Raw genomic sequence first — 15765 nt, 5'->3', positions numbered from 1 at the left:
GGCCTGACTGTACAGCTTGGCTGGAACGTTATGCACTTAATGCATGAACTCAAGGACCAAACTCTTCATCGACTTGATGACAATAAGCTTGCATGCTTGATCACTTCATAATACCTATACAACGTGTGCTGCGCTCTCATAGCACCAAATACCGCCCAGCCACGCTCCGAGCCGCAATCATATCCCCGCCAATGAGACAGCAATTCTGGATATTGTAGGCAGCCTCCTGCCCCAGACTCTCCATCTTCCGCCTCCTCATTATCAATCCTCCTTCCTCCTCTTCTGCCTCTGCCTCAGGGGGGTTGGCCTCGATCTCCTGCAGGACAAGGCGGTAGTACCGGATGGCCAGGTGCGTGAGCCCCAGCTGGTGGTAGCTGCGCCCGAGGTTGTAGTGCGCCTCCTGGCGCTGCATCGAGCACGCCCCCGCCGACGCCAGCCGCTGGTCATAGTACTTGTGCAAGAAAGTCAGCCCCTGCACTATCAGGTACTGGCGGTTCTCGGCCTGGCGCTTCAGCGAGTAGTGTACGTAGGCCAGGCCAATGCTGATGTTGACCATGGGGTTATCCGGCTCTCTCGCGTGGGCCCGGATGAAGTAGTCTATGAGGTACGTAGGTAGAAATTAGCACTTTGTTCTTATTCGCCGAGGTTTCTTCACTGAGGTTTTATTTGGTCCAACTTACTGAGAGCATAGGTGAAGCTGTTCGACACGAACAGGATATGACCGTACATCATCAACAATGTCGCGTCGAGTTCTTTGCCGGGATAGACTTTAATATCCTGGCCCTCGAGCGACTTGTCCTTCTGCTCCGGCGGTAGCAGGGCAGCATCCATCATCTTGATCTGGCGCAGCGTGAACTTCTGCACTCGAGAATCGGCATACCAACCGGCCGTGGACGAACAAAGTCGGCATATGGCGGCGTAGACACGGTAGCCATCGGTTGAAAACTGGTTCTTGGACATGATGTAACGAGCAACCTCGACACACTTCTCTTCATCGCGGGCGCGGAGGGCACAAGCTGCAGGAGCATATTAATACCAACTCGTCACATCGCTCGGGTGCACAATTGGAGAACATACCCGCCATCGCTACATGTATCAGGAACAGGTTGGCCGTATCCTCGAAAAAGACATTGGCGTCCTTCGCCGACTCGCAAACCTTGTAAGCCTCTTTCGTCTCACCGATCTGGGCCAAGGCTAGGGCATATCCAACAAAAAGGTCGAGCCATTCGGGAAAAGTGACATCGCGATATTCCACGGGGTTCTCGTGCGCGCGTTTTTCGAGGTTCGACTGGGCACGGTTTCCCTGATCTGCTTGGGAACTATTGATATCTAATTGCACAAGTCAGTTTACGTTTTGTGGCGATGGAAATCGACGATGGAGGAAAAGACTTACTGTCTTTCAAGCGCTGGGCCATCTTCAAGAGCGTAGGGTTCGTCGAAGACAGGCCCCCTTTGTCCTGCTTGAGTCCAATGTTCACAAGATATCTCTCCCAGGGGAAGAAAGCCTTGAACGAGCAGAAGTCTTCGATAAGCTCTTTGGCGGCTGCCATCCATTCCTCGCCGGGGCCTCCGGAAAGTTCGTCGGTCTGGTAATTAGCTGCGCGCACAATCTCCCATTTCGTAGCCAAGTGCGCGGATCTTGCATTCTCCTCGCGCTCTCGGTCCTCATTCAGAGCGAAGATTCGTACACGACGCTTGTAAGGTTGCTTCGGGCCGGTCCTTGGTTCTCTCGGACGTCTTGCCGCCTTGTCTCCCTTTGCTCTAGGTTTCCTCGGGCCAGTGGACTTCCGCTTTGCCTTGAGTGGCCTGCGAGGTCTGTATCCGCCATAGTCGTCGCCATACTGCCGGTTCTCATCGCGGTCTCTCTCCAGCTCCATAGCTTCGTTTACCAAGATGTAGGCCTCCTCTCCCTGTCGGGCCGCTTCGTACATCTTCGCCAGTTCGTAACGTGCCCCGATACGAGTGTCAATAGTTGACTCCTCAGCGTCCAGGGCGGCAGCAAAATAGTCTTCTGCCTCTCGCTTGTTCCCTGCCTCCAGATAGCATTTTCCGACTTGGTACACCTGGGCCGCGTCGAGGTATCCTTCTTGATGCCGAAGGGGATCGTAGAAGCGCAGGGCTCGTGCGAAGTGCTGGTGTTCGTATAAGGCCCCGGCTATTTCAGCAAAGATATCCGAGTATTGGTCGTCTTCGGGAACGAGCTCCACGGGTTCGAACCATTCCAGATGGTGCTGTATTCATGGTCAGCTGAGTACCTATATGAAAGCCTTATAAAGTAGACACGTACCATGGCTTCATCACCATGTTTTAAGTGGAGGCGGCAGATTGCAAGCTTGGCCCGTAAACGAAGGGGAAGACCCAAGCCATATGACTCCATTGGATGCTTTCCGGGGGCGTAATCTGGAATCATCTCATTACGCCGGTGATCGTAGTTATCCCATTCACGGTCGTCCTGCAGATTGTCCCAGAAATCCTCGTCTCTCCTTCCAAGCAGCCACCTTGCGTACAGCTTGGTCTGGCTGATCACATCCTCCCATTGCTTCAAGTGGTGTAGGAGCTCGATATACATGATCATATCATCCCAGGTGAGAGGAAGATTTGGATCATGACTGCCTAGCTCGAACTCATTTCGGTAATGCTCGATGCCACGCTGGTATGCCTCCTTGGCAGCATACTGGGGCTTCTCGGCCCCCTTTTCCGCGTCATCCCCAGCTGAACGGCGGCTTCCACGAGACCGCGGAGCGCAGCGAGGTCGTAGGGGTGCTGTAGGATAACCTCGTACTCCCCGATGGCGTGCTTGTAGCTCTCCCGCGCGAGGTAAAGGTCGGCCCTGCCCTGGCGCGTCGCGATATTGTCCGGCTCAATCCGGATCGCCTGTGACAAGGCCATCAGCCCGATCTTGGAGACATCCTCAAAGTCCTCCGGGTAGCTGTCGAGCAGCTGGAGCGCCAACTGTGCGCAGTGGACCCAGCCGGTGATGACCTTGGGCTCCAGATGGGCGGCGCACACGAGCGCCAAGAGGCCCTGCTTGACCTCGCCGCGGTCCTGGAGGATGCTGGCGAGCAGGGTCCACGCCCGGTGGATCTCGCCGTTGATGCGGATGGCGTCCTCGACGTAGGTCAGGGCGTCGTCGAGTCGACCCTCCATATAGGCGGTCGTGGCGTAGTTCAGCCGCATCTTGACGTCGCCGGTGGGCTCGGCGGCCCTGCGGGGACCCCGTTTCTTGATGATGCGCGGGGCCTTGTTGGCGGCCGCCTGCGGGTCTTCGTCGAGGCCGAACTTAACGGCCTTCTTGATGTCGCGCGCGTTGACGAAGTTTCGCACCGAGTCCTCGAACGTGCCTAGCGCTTGCTTCTGGCTCTCGAGGAGGGCGTCGTTCTCTTCTGTTGGTTCCTCCACCCGCAGGCCTTCCGGAGGTACGGCGGGGCCATTTTGGTACGACGCCTGCGCTCGAGATTGGGCAAAAGCGTCGGCTGCGGCGTGTAGCCACTGTCTCGTGTCTGGTTGCTCCATGATCTGGTGCTGGGTAGACAAGATACCGAGATGTAGTGTTTTTGGTTGGGGCTGGAGCAGCGACACCAATTCAAGTTGCGATTTCCATGGGCCGAGTGAACGGAGAAAGTGTAACAAACTGTTGGTTATCCCAATCAAGAGTGGGACAACAAACGTTTACCAAAAAAAGATCAAACCCGTAGATTAATCAAAGCTGCTCGTCACATCGTCTTGTGAGCAGTAAAAGTTCTTGTCCCAAATCATCAGAAGGCATGACAACGCATTTGTACGGTTGAATCCCACCCTACAGATTGAACATCGGGTGAAGTTGTTTCATACGACCTTGGTATTAATCAAATAGATGATCTTCCGGTTCTTTCTTTCTTTTCTTTTGGGGGGACTGGGTTGGTTCGTTCTGAAAGAATGCATCTACTCTTTCGACGTTAGATATATATCTTACAGTCCGGCATATTCCTGTTCGCACTCATCTATCATAAGCTTGTACCTGCTATATGCATAACGTCACCTGCGCGCCAGCTGGAAGCTTCCAATCTCAACCATCGTCAGGTCGGACTTATTGACGACTCCCCCATCCAATAAGGAAGACAGCTATATCCAATGTTGACAATTCCCAGCTATTTCTCCAGATGCGCCTGTAGAGCAGAATGGACAGATCTGCATTCATGTCACCAAGAGAGTCCGTATTCACAAGCAAAGCAAGTCAAGTAGCGTGACGAAAGTTTCGCGCTTGTGAATCTTCTTCCCGAGTTCGTATTCCGAGTGCAAGGAAAGATAAATAAGCAGTGGTACTGTGGTGACAGACCGACGACTATCCAGTCCATCCATCCACCCGTCCCCATCTCTTCTTCGCCTAACCCCCGCTGTTGTCGATGATGATGAAAACGATGGATGTTTTTTTATGTACACAATTTCAGAACAATACATAGAAAGGTCAACAACAACAAAATCCGCTATGCTTTGATTGTCTCATGGATAGGTTGAGAAAAACCGCCTGACACGCCATAAGTTTCACTCCGAGAAACAATCAAGCAACAAATGCCTTCCCTCTTCCCTTCCAGAATCCACGGAAGAACAGCATTGCCATGTATATCCTAGCTCCGAAACCCCCCTAGATGCACCCTGAGTATCCTGAATTTTCCCTGCCAGTGATGATAAAGGGGTGGCCTGACCTCTCGATACTAGTTATTATCTACCGATGTTAAGTCTGAACTGCTAAGAACTACTGTCAAAGTTTGCTCCTCGCTCATTAGAAAATGGCTAGGCCAGCTTGCCGTCAGCCTTGGCTTCTGCGAGTCTTTTAGTATACGATCATGTCTGATGGCGAAACGCAGGATCCATGATGTTCTTACTTACCCTTGACCTGCTCGAAAACCTTAAGCATCTTACGTCTAGCGCCTAGCGCGTTGACGCCTCGCTTCTCCAGGGCCTCGTCGTCCAGCTCAACCAGATCGGTCCACTTCAAATCCTTCAGATTATCCGTGTACTTGTGCAAGCGAAGACTGCGTAGCCAAGCGGGGATGTCCTGCAGAAGAGTAGGGTCGGTCGGGTCCTCCGGAGGCTTCGAGGTGCCACGGCGACCGCGCGGGGATCGGCCGCGGTTCATGTCGGAGTGATCAGACAGATAGCCCTCGGGCGAAAGACCCATCTGACCCATGCCAAGACCACCGCTTAACAAGGGGTTGCCATCGTAGACACCTAGGAAGCCGTTGTTCTGGGGCGAAGCAAAGGGCATGGCTCCTCCGCCGGGGAAACCACCTTGCATGGCAATACCCGGCGAGCTAGGTCGCGAGCGAGCGCCGAAGCTGCCCATCTGCTGGTTCTGCAGGGCAATCATCTGGTCTCTGCTAATAACCTGTCCGTGCTCGTTGATCATAACAACATGATTAGGGATGCCACCTGCCTGGACGCCTGGTGAAAGAGGGTTCTGGTTTGCTCCCGGAGCATCATTAGATCTCGCCCGGCGATATTTTCGTACGTCGTCCAGCGCAAAACGGTTATTTACAGTAGATAGAGCAGCAAGCTTCATGGCAGTCGCATTGGCAACCATGTCAGCCTGATTAGGGCCGCCGCCTGGTTGAAAGTTGGGAACCATAGGAGTGTTCACCATAGAGGCCCAGTTACCACCAGCGGTGTAGGGAGAAAAGAAGAGGAAGGTCGGAGCCCTGCTTATCGCCGGTCGTAAGGGTGGTGCTCTGGATGTTGTTGCCACCGCCACCAAGTTGGGGCGGTCTGGGTGACCGTAGGCCGGCAGAGGGCGGCGGCTGCGCGAACTGGCCCATGGGGGCCTGCCCAGAAGAAGACTTGGGTCTGCCACCTTCCCAAGGGGAAGAGGGGTTCTGGCCGTTGGACTCTTCAGCAATTGTAGGGGCGGCAAGAGAGTTGCGGACGTCGACGGCAGCGCTGTTACGGTTCGACGGAGGCTGGTTTCCAGTCTGCTGGGTGAACTTGGCCTTCTCGGTTGCGATAGCAGCGGCGGCATCGGGGAACATGGCATTGATGGTCGAGGGGTCGAGGCCAGAGTGTCTCTTAGCTGAAGTCTGAGCCTGGGACATCGAGTTTCTGGTCGAGTTGACGTTCAACTTTCCCATAGCATCGCTAAGGCGGTTCGACATGGGATCTGTGGTACGAGCCAAAAAGTTAGAATCGAGAATCAATAAACCGAAGAGAAAAAATCGAACAATGAGTATAAGACTTACCCTTATCAAAGTTGGCGGGTGACAAGACGCCAGCCATCGGGTGGCTCTTGCCCATCTGCTGAAGAACCTGAATAAAGAAACGAATTTGCACTTGGGTAGTCTGCTGCAGCAAAGCATACAAGGCAGCTGTGCGTTCGGCTTCGGACAGGACTCGGAACCACTGCTCAATGGCGCTCAGCTCGTCCTTGAAGTCCTGGTCCAGCGTAGCCGCGGCCATCTCTTCCAGTGTGGTCTCGTACTGGTCGATGTCGGCTATCCACTGCTGCGTCATCTTGTCCTGGGGGTCGGCGTCGCCGCCCTGGCCTTGGCCCTGAGACTGGCCGTAGAAGTCAGACGACGGGCGGATTCGGCTCGAGGGCGAGTTGCCGACCATGGCAGCCATGTCGGCGGAGGCTCGCAGGTTATGCTGAGCGGCTGCGGAGGTCCTTGCCGACGGCGGGCGAAGCGACGATGCCGTGTTGGCTTCCGGGGTGCTGTTCCGATTCATATTTAGCAGAGGTTGCCTCGCGAGACACCTTACACGACAACACTAGCTCAAGCAACGATAGTTGATTTTTTCTTTTCGAAGAAGGAAATATCGACTGCTTGGCCTTTGCTTGTGAAGCACGGCTTTGGTGTGTGATGGGATGTGCTCTTGAAGATGATGCTAAAGGAGAGCTAGCTAGCTGAAAGGCTGCAGCAGCAAGACAATGAAGGGAGGGGATGAGACAAGAAGTCGGAAAGGGGATTATTTCTAATCGCCCGGGCAGGGTCGGCTAGATGGGGAAATGTGGTTCTCTGCACGGGAAGACTGTCCAGCACACCTTCATGAAGCAGAGGCGCAGAAGCAGAAGCAGACGACACACAGCAGAAAGGCAGGCAGTCAGTCTTGTCAGTCGAGTCGAAGAGCCCCAAAGGGAAAGACGGACAGGGCTGGCAGGCAATGTGAAACGACGAAAGACCCCTGCAGTCCGGAACGGGGGCGATCGATGGCCCGTGTGAAAGAGAGGACAAGGGGGAGTCAGGTAATGCACTGTTTCGAGATTCTCGATGGATGGCTTCTTCCAAGGGCGATGCAACAACAAAGCCTCGATTGAATCCACTTCGAGCTGCCTGAGCCTGGGAGACTGGCCAGAATAGCTTACGAAAATACTGTCTAGTGAAATGATGGCTTTGATTGTCAAGGACAAGAACAATTCAATGCAAACAACAAAAATGAGTGCAGCACACCACCGTAATTCTGCCTGCATTTGGGCGTGATCTTTTGCAAGGAAAACTTATGGAGCAAGCAGCAGACAAGTTCTCAATCCGACAGCAGAAGGGAAAATTCATTGAATGGAACAGCAGGTCCCTGTTTTTGATCAGACCAAATGTTTCTTGGGAAGACATGCTACTGAACTGGATGGGGCTGAACTCTAGGGACAGTCGTTAGGGGCCCTTAGGGTCGTTCTGTGGGCGGCGCTCATAGGCCTGTTAAGCCTGTAGCGAGCGGCGGTAGGCGTTGTGGGCTCCATTAGCTTCCACTTTTCGACCAGTCGGGACTCGGAGCGGCCTTCAGACCTCACCACCAGCGTTACAATGTACCAACTTGATCGGTTACTCTACCACCCCATATGAGATGAATACGAACATCAATACGACGATTTTCGGGAGATGCCATGCATATTGAAAGGAGGGATCATAACCGGTGAACCTTAACACCTATGCTATGTACAAAGTCGGTAAAAACTGTGCAATGTAGACACCTGTCAGCTGGGAGAGCTCGAGTACATACATGTAGGGTCATGGCTGTCTGCCTTTGGCATGCGGGATCCCGGTATTAGATACCAGGCTGGGACACACCTACAACGTCTTGGGCTTGGGTGCGTCTGGGGCCATCCACGGTTCACCCAGTACAGTAAATGGCTAGAAGGTTGTACAGCGTACCAAAAGTGGTGTGTTGCCTCCACCAGCACCATATGGCAGCAAAAGGTGGCATATGGGACTGCACCATACGGGGGCCATTGCCTCTGCTTTCGGGAGTATCATCAGCCACACACTACTTGGTCCAATGTCCAATAAGCTCTATGCCCAAACACTTCTGCCGCAGGCAGTCTGAGCCTCTTCCAAGGGAATAAGGTAATTTACATCCTCAACTCAGCCTAGGCAAGTAAGTTGGGCGTTCGCAACTATAAAGCCGCAGCCAAAGCGCCTACACATCTGCGTAGAAATACGTCACCTGTCTGTTGCGTCTAATCAACTGCAGTTGTCTAGACTTCGTTTCCAGGGGGTTGCTTAGATAATACACACTACTATACCTTTGGTCTCAAACACCTCCAACTATGTATTTATTCACCCCAGGTGGTCATCAACTCTAAACCGTCCAAAGTTACAGAGCCAGCTGGCCGATAAATCGAACCCACCACGGCTCCTGAAGCTCCTGGCCCAATTTCCAACAAGGCTTTCTTCTAAAAAGCAAAGAGAAGAAGGTAAAGTCGAAATTCCACCTATATCACGTCATGTACCTGAATTGGGATAGGTAAGCCTATGCGTGCATGAATACGCAGGAGGAAGGGAGCACTTGCATAGGCGGGCAGTCCACCGGGCAGTCCTACTGATGTCAAAAAGGTCAAGGCAACTGGACTCCTATTTTCCTCCTCGCTCTCCGTGTCTCCTGAAAGGACACAGCTCCAATAGATCCACAGTTTTCTACTGCTTTTGAACCAGTGCCCGGAGTGTCCCAGCGCCAGGAGTCCACACACCACGTTTGACAGGTAGAAGAAACAGCATCAGACCGGCACGCTCCCGACTGCTAAATCCTATCTAGTCGGCGCCAGATGGAAAACTCAGCCCAATAGTCGGGACACGGAGTTACTAGTGTTCACGGAAAGGGGGTTGAGACGATGACAGCGTAGGAAGTTGATGATGGTTTTAGCCTACGCAGAAGAAATTCCACGGTCTCTCCGGAGTTGCGACTGGTCCGTCATATCAAATTCAGTGTACGGAAGAATCACGTGCAATCATCGTCGTCAACACATAGTCCTCGCTGGCAACGCAATTTCAAATTTATTATAGGAACAGAATTCTATATAAGATGCGCTCACAGCCACATCATCACAACGATGCATACAGAGGTTCTGTGCTGATAGCACGGGTGCATATAATCAATGAGATCATGATGGGGATGTAGTCCAGCATTCATACGCCTTTGCAATCGGACCGTTTGAGCAAAGGCGTTTGGTAATAGACGGACAAAGAGTTCTTCTCGGCACGAAGAATTATTCCTTCAGCAGTTGGACAAGGGAGTGATTCCACAGCTGTACACACTAATGCCGGTTTTCGTTCGGAGCAGCAACTTGCGCTGCGCTCCGTTCGAGTCACTTCATATGGGGGATGGAGATAGGGATGGAATGGGTATTCGGATCTCACACAAACGAGGCAGCCCAAATCACTTCTTCGGGGCGGAAATGGCATCGGAGAGACACGCGAGCAGGCGGACGCAGGCGAGCGGACGGGCTGGTTTGGTTGTTGTTCATCGTGGCTCATTAGCCCAGTTTGGATTCAATCTTCTCCATTGAAGACAGTCCTCTGACGTAAAAGATAGCCAAATGCATGATCATATATCCCCGGGACCCGTGAAATGTCGTTGGTCCGAAAAGTTCCTGAACTCGCCATCGATGCACGCCGTGGCAGGTGTTGCCTACCCTAAAGCCCTGGCTCCGAAAACTCGAATAAAAATTGTGGGCGAACTTCTTATGCGGTCTCACGCTTGCCCTCCTTCTTCTCCTTCTGTTGGGAATTGTTAGCCAGCGGTCCGGATGATTGTTGACCCGTCACCATCAGTGGGAATCATGTAGGGGTATTTTGTCGAAATTGTGATCGCGGTGGGTGATCGGTGGGAGAGTCAAGGATCGCGTACCAGAGCCTTCATGGTGCCGTGCAGAGCATGTCTGTGGTTGCGTCGGAACTTGGGGTCGGTTCCCTTCAGCGAAGGGTAACGCATGGTCTTAGGCTTCTTGATACCATTGCGGTGAGCCTTCTTGCTCTGGTTGTGCTGGGACGAGTTCTTTGACTCTGCGCGCAGGAGATTTTGTCAGTAACTGCATTCCCATTTGCAAATCGCTAGAGCGAAGGGCAGAGCACGGGTGGTAACATACTGGCCATCTCGACTGACTGTTCCTGTACAGAGACGGGGTGGTTTGTGATGGGGATGCGGAATTGAAGAACTGGTGACGAAAAGTAGAACGGATCGCTAGGCAAATCGATTGAGTGCAAGTCGGTCACTTCGAAAATGTGCGCGGCGCTACTAGGGCTGGACGTCTGCTGTGACTGGCCTAGTGCGCTTTTTTTCAGTGGTGGTCCCACTCTATGTCAGGACAGCTATGATTGGCTCCTAGTCCCAGCCAAACCAATAGTGGATCTTTATCCCGACAGCCTCCAGGCTGCCAGGGCTGACAGCTGCAGATGTGTATCGCGATACGTTCATCGGCAAAGGAGAACAACTCCTCTCAGCGGGATATGTGATCTGGAATCTGGAAGAAGTCATACTTTGGTAATTTATGTAATGTGGTGAAATTTTCATAGCACGTTGATGTTACTCATTCATTCATTCATTCGTAAGCATGTACCAGTATTTACAACAAATCCATTGCTCAACCCGTAGAGTGAAGATGCCTTTCTATTTAACAAGAGGCCGCCCGACAAGTAGCAACCCCAAGCTCGCTATGTCGTTACAGAGGTTTTGCTCGTCGTCAGCCTTTAGCGTAGTAGGGTGTTTGTTGTTGTGCCAAAAAGTATACATGGATGGCATCATCAAGAGAGGAAAGTACACATACACATACACACAGAAGATGTATGTTATGTAACAAGAAAATGCCCGAATGCTTTTTCGTTTCCCCAGTCGTACCCCTTCATGCAGCCATCGTGATCAGCCGGTCACGTCTCTATGAGCAAGCAAGTAGTTGCTCCCAACAAAGCAGCACATAATCCCCCCCAAAGCACCCAAATATACTCCAGCCATATCTGCAAAAGTATTTTTCCCTCCATCCTCCGTATGGTACAGATCATCCCTCATCACTATTCCGCCCACCCTTCCCTTCTCTATATGCAGGTTTCTGTTTTCTCTGTATAGACATTTCCTCCGAGCCAGTCAGTTACTTGGTTCCTCCCAAAGGCAATGTACTCTTGCGAAACAGTCACTTATTTGCTGGCGCCGCCAACACGAGGACCCCGTCGGCTAGGTTGCTTCTTGTTCGTACTCTTCTTTTGTGAGTCGCTACCCTCAATGAACTTGATCAAGTCATCAATGCTTCTAGCATCGGTGCCAGGTGCCTTGGGTCGTCCGCTAGATTGCATTGACGACACGGGGTCGACATTTCCGGTAAGGGCCGAGTTACGCGACGGGAACTTAATCCCGGCGCGGAGTCGCCGTGACTGAACATCCTTGTCACGCTTGGCAATGGCAACGGCATTTTGAGTAAGCTGCTCGAGCCATGATTCGGCCTCCTTGGTGTTGTTGTTCTCGGGACCCAGTGTCTCCTTGAAGATGGTGTAGCACTCCTTCATCCGTACCAGGGCAGACTTGGACTCCTTGTCCAAAGCCAAGGCTTGCGCGAGTTGGAAGAGCAGGCTGGCCGCACTCAAGCTGTTCTTGCCCATGACGCGCTCACAGACAGCGAGGGCCTGTTCGAACCAGATACGAGACTCGTGGTAAGCCTGCATATGCTGCAGCATCACGGCGGCGTTGTTGAGAGTGGTAATGGAGTCGGGGTGGTCAGGGCCGTAAATGATCTTCCACAAGTCGAGGGCATGCTTGACGTAGATGAGAGCTGTCTTGCTGTCGCCGGATCCGTGGACAAACAAGCTCAGGTTCAGGTAGTACAAGAGCGTCTCGGCAGAGTCGACACCAATAGTACGCTCCGACACAATGACGGCTTTGCGCGCCAAGTCCACCGCAGCCTCCTTCTCGTCAAGTTGGTAGTAGATTTGAGACAGGCTGGAATAAGCGCGGGCAACCTCCGGATGCAGAATGCCGTAGATCTGCTCATGCAGAGTGAGAGACTCGAGCAGAAGCTCCTGTCCGATCCTTCGGTTGTTTTGCATGATGGAGTGTTTACCGCCTTCAAGAGCCTCCTCGGAAATAGCACTCTTAGGGGCAGAGTCCTTGACTATCGGAACGATGTTCACAATGTCATCCGCAGTGAATGTCACCGGCTCCTTAGGAGTGGTGGCAGCAGAAGTAGGAGAGGCCTCTCTGTTCTTATTCTTCTTCTTCTTGCTCTTGCTCTCTCCTTGAGAGTGGCCATTGACGCCATTGGGCGCTGTGCCGTTGGCGGCGGGCTTATCAGCTTCGGCCTTCTGAGGCTCGCCCTTGACGAACTGCAAATCCTTGTTTTGCAATTGGAGACCGAGCTTGAGAGAAACCTCGCGCAGCAACTGCAGAGGCTTGATCTCTGTGTACCAGTTAGACTCGAGTGAGAATCTGAACCGGGTCTCGATTTGCTCTTCCATTTCCTTGCGAAGGCTCTCAGGAGTAACATTCGCGAACGAAAGGTCAGCCTCCAGGTACAAAGCCTTGAGAGTCTCGTCGATGTCAGCAGTAGGCTTAGGGTTGAGACCAAAGCCAACAAGGCAGTTCAAGAGGTGAGCAATGCAGGCCGACGTCAAGGGCATTGGCAAGTAGCGCAAGTAGTTTCCGGAAACGTGCTTGAATGATCTGGCAATCATTTCCTGCAGGCAGAGCTCGCGAAGGCACTTGAGTCTTGGGCCCTCACAGATCGCCATAACCTTGGAGAGGTATCGAATGTTGATACCTCGCTTGTGCATCATGCGGGTGAGAGATTGGCCATCCATAGGGAAAGGCAGTTCCGAGTTCTTGACATCGTTGACGAACTCAGGAATAGCACTCTCACGCAGATACTTGCAGGCGTTCCGTACTTCTTCCTCGTCTGCGGCCATCTCTGCCTTCTCTTCATCGGTCTGGGGGACTTGACCGCTGAAAGCATCGGGGTTGAGTGAGAACTCAAAGGCAGAGGCGTCAAGGCGAGCCTCAGCTTCCTCCTCGTCTGCGGCCTCACCCTCCTTCTTCTCGACGGCCTTCTTGTCGTCTTCATCAGACTCCGACTCCGATTCGGAGTCAGCCTCGGCCTTAGCTTCAGCTGCTTTGGCCGGTTTAGCCTTAGGCTTCTCGGAGGCAGCTTCATCCTTATCCTTGGACTCATCCTTGGACTCCTCCTTGTTTTCAATCTCCTTGGCCTTCTTCTCAGCCAATTGCTTTTGACGCTTGGCCAATTCGGCGTTAACCCATTCAGACCATTTTTGTGTTCGGAAGCCTTCTACAAGCTCAGGTCGCAGCACTGTCATGCGGTGCGGGTAATCGGAAGGCTCTTCGCTGCCCTCAGTCGATCCAACCTCTTCCATCCAGGAGATATCCAGAGGCGTAATGCGGTACAGATCCAGAACATACTTGCGGCCGTCGGTACCCATCAAGCCCTTGGTCTCGACACTGGCTTCGAGGTCGAAGCGCTTGCCATCCTTGTCCCAGACAGCATGCTTCTTGCCTCGAAGGGCTTTGGACAGCTGAGCAAACGTTTCGGCAAACCTCTCGTCGGCCGCAACGATTTCCTTGCCCTCCACAGCACCATAGTCAATTGAGTTCTCACCAGGCTCCCTTTGCTTGAAGATACCAGGAACCACAGTCTGACCAACAATGCGCTTGCCAAGGTAATCCACCACGACGGTAGCCGGGCTGTAAAGTCCGTCAATGTCCAGTTGGTTTACAATTCGCACACCGTTAACGTCCTTGCCAGTAGCAACACGGGCCGCGTCGTCACCTCCTTCCGATGTGAAAGTGCCGACGCCGTCAGCACCAAAAGAAAAGAAGACGTTGTTGTATACGAAGATCTGAGCATCGCGGCCCTCGGTTGGGTTGAGCGGTGTCACCTCGCCGCGAGCGACGAGGATAGCGCCCCTGGCTGCAGCTTCGGCATAGTCGGCGAAGAGTTTCGACATGAACCGCTCACGGAAGACACGGTCTTGCACCGTCTCCTTTGGCAGCTCTCGGGCAGATTGGAATTATTCGTTCCAGTCCCGCAGAGTATCAGTGTTGTCCACACCCGCAATCAGGTAGCCCTCTTGCGTGCGTGTGATATCTGAGCTGTGTTGCGTGATGGACGAGTTTACGGAAGGCACAACCCACGGCGCAGCCGGGATCGCATTGGTCATCTGGAAGGTTGCCATGGGGTCCTTTTTGCTGCTGTACTGCAGCAACTCGTTGAAGCTCTCCTTGAACGAAGGCGAGATCTCCTGGAGCAGGGTGTAGAGCGAGTGGGCCGAAGCGCCCTTTGGCGCAGCGCGAGGAGCAGGGTCAAATTTGCTGTTGGAGGATTTGTTGACGTAGAAGCCGCCCACATGCGAAGTGATCTGGTGTTGCTCTCCTTCGTTTGTGGTAATAAGCAGATAAAGCAAGTGACCCTTTTGACGCAGGTGGTATGGAGGAGGGTTCCATGATGAGAGCGCCACCGACTTTACTGTCTTGGGTGCCGGCTCTTCCTCCTTGGGGAGAATGGTGGCAGGCACATCCGCCTGGGCCTCGAAGCTGTATTCGCTTGCTTTGGCGTTGTCGTTGTCCTTTCCGGATTCCGTGACAGCGTCGAACAAGCAAGTGCCGGGAATGATGCCATGGAGAGTATCTGTTCGGTCTCCGGCGGCACCAATCAGGTCACGGATTCGGATGACATGTATCCTGGCCTCCTTTTCTGTGTAGGGGTCCTCCACCAGCTTGATCTCGGACTCAGCACCCAAACCCTTGACGTCGGAGATCTGGACAAAGTCGTTGATGCGCTCTCCGTCGTGCTCGAGGTGGAAACATGAGTATTGGAATGCTGCTGGAAGCTCGATAATGGACTGGCGCAGTTCATGTACTTGCTCCTGCAGGGAAGCCTACAAAATTTGCGTATTAGTACCATCCAGACACAATGGCTCATGTATGAAGTCGGAAACTTACAACCACGTGGATCTTGTGTGGCTCGTGGGGCAGGATGATAGTCAGAGGGAACAGAGCATCTGAATAGGTTAGCACCGACCACTTATTGCTTCATTGCCCAGGCTTGAGGTTAGCTCACCTTCTCCCGCTTGCTCGCCGTCCTCCTCCTCAGCCGACTGCTCCTTCGCTACCTCGGTAGAGTCTGTGGCCTGACCATTGGTGGTAGTTTCGGGTTTTGCCTCCGCTGTAATCGATGTGTTAGTCGAGGAGCACAGAAGCTTTTCTAGACATAGCAGGCGGGGTTCACGTACGGGCATTCGAAGCGGGGGTCTCTTTTTGCGTAGCCATGGTGAAGCAGGACGAAAAGAAAAGCCTTTAAGAAGGATGGGTGTTTATGGTAGTCGAGGTGGGATTGGTATGTTCAATTCGGGTCGGAAGGTGCAATTTTACAAGCACGAGGGCAACGACCACCAGGTATGTTGTTAGAAGCTCGGAAAACGGCCGGCGAAATGCAAGAACAGGTCTAAAAACAGATGTACAGACAGACCAAGAAAATATTGTACAGGTCAATAAAATGAATGGTCGTCTCGATTGAGGTCGTATAATGGGAGAGAA

At 52.9% G+C, this 15765-nt stretch overlaps 4 protein-coding genes across 4 annotated transcripts; all 4 read right to left on the bottom strand.

Moving 5' to 3' along the window:
- Positions 1-136: 136 nt before the first annotated feature.
- PG994_003856 (uncharacterized protein) lies at positions 137-3513 on the bottom strand (the record flags this gene model as incomplete). The annotated part of the gene is made up of 6 exons (XM_066855265.1): positions 137-597; positions 681-1016; positions 1078-1329; positions 1394-2231; positions 2288-2692; positions 2719-3513. 6 exons carry the CDS (start codon positions 3511-3513, stop codon positions 137-139), a joined length of 3087 nt encoding a protein of 1028 aa, XP_066719543.1.
- Positions 3514-4770: 1257 nt separating this feature from the next.
- On the bottom strand, positions 4771-5620 carry PG994_003855 (uncharacterized protein; the record flags this gene model as incomplete). The annotated part of the gene is made up of 2 exons (XM_066855264.1): positions 4771-4799; positions 4867-5620. The coding sequence occupies 2 exons, from the start codon at positions 5618-5620 to the stop codon at positions 4771-4773; spliced, it is 783 nt and encodes a 260-aa protein (XP_066719542.1).
- A 10-nt stretch (positions 5621-5630) lies between these two features.
- Positions 5631-6696, bottom strand: PG994_003854 (uncharacterized protein; the record flags this gene model as incomplete). Its single annotated transcript, XM_066855263.1, has 2 exons — positions 5631-6130; positions 6210-6696. 2 exons carry the CDS (start codon positions 6694-6696, stop codon positions 5631-5633), a joined length of 987 nt encoding a protein of 328 aa, XP_066719541.1.
- Positions 6697-9920: 3224 nt separating this feature from the next.
- PG994_003853 (Eukaryotic translation initiation factor 3 subunit CLU1/TIF31) lies at positions 9921-15498 on the bottom strand (the record flags this gene model as incomplete). The annotated part of the gene is made up of 8 exons (XM_066855262.1): positions 9921-9956; positions 10087-10241; positions 10325-10501; positions 11426-14224; positions 14282-15107; positions 15172-15230; positions 15290-15394; positions 15462-15498. 8 exons carry the CDS (start codon positions 15496-15498, stop codon positions 9921-9923), a joined length of 4194 nt encoding a protein of 1397 aa, XP_066719540.1.
- Between the last annotated feature and the right edge of the window lie 267 nt (positions 15499-15765).

Source organism: Apiospora phragmitis (genome assembly GCF_038363925.1).
Source record: "Apiospora phragmitis strain CBS 135458 chromosome Unknown utg000004l:1.0-3135199.0:1.0-3139288.0, whole genome shotgun sequence".
In the NCBI taxonomy this organism is placed as follows: Eukaryota; Fungi; Ascomycota; class Sordariomycetes; order Amphisphaeriales; family Apiosporaceae; genus Apiospora; species Apiospora phragmitis.
This window is presented reverse-complemented; position numbering and strand designations above follow the sequence as displayed.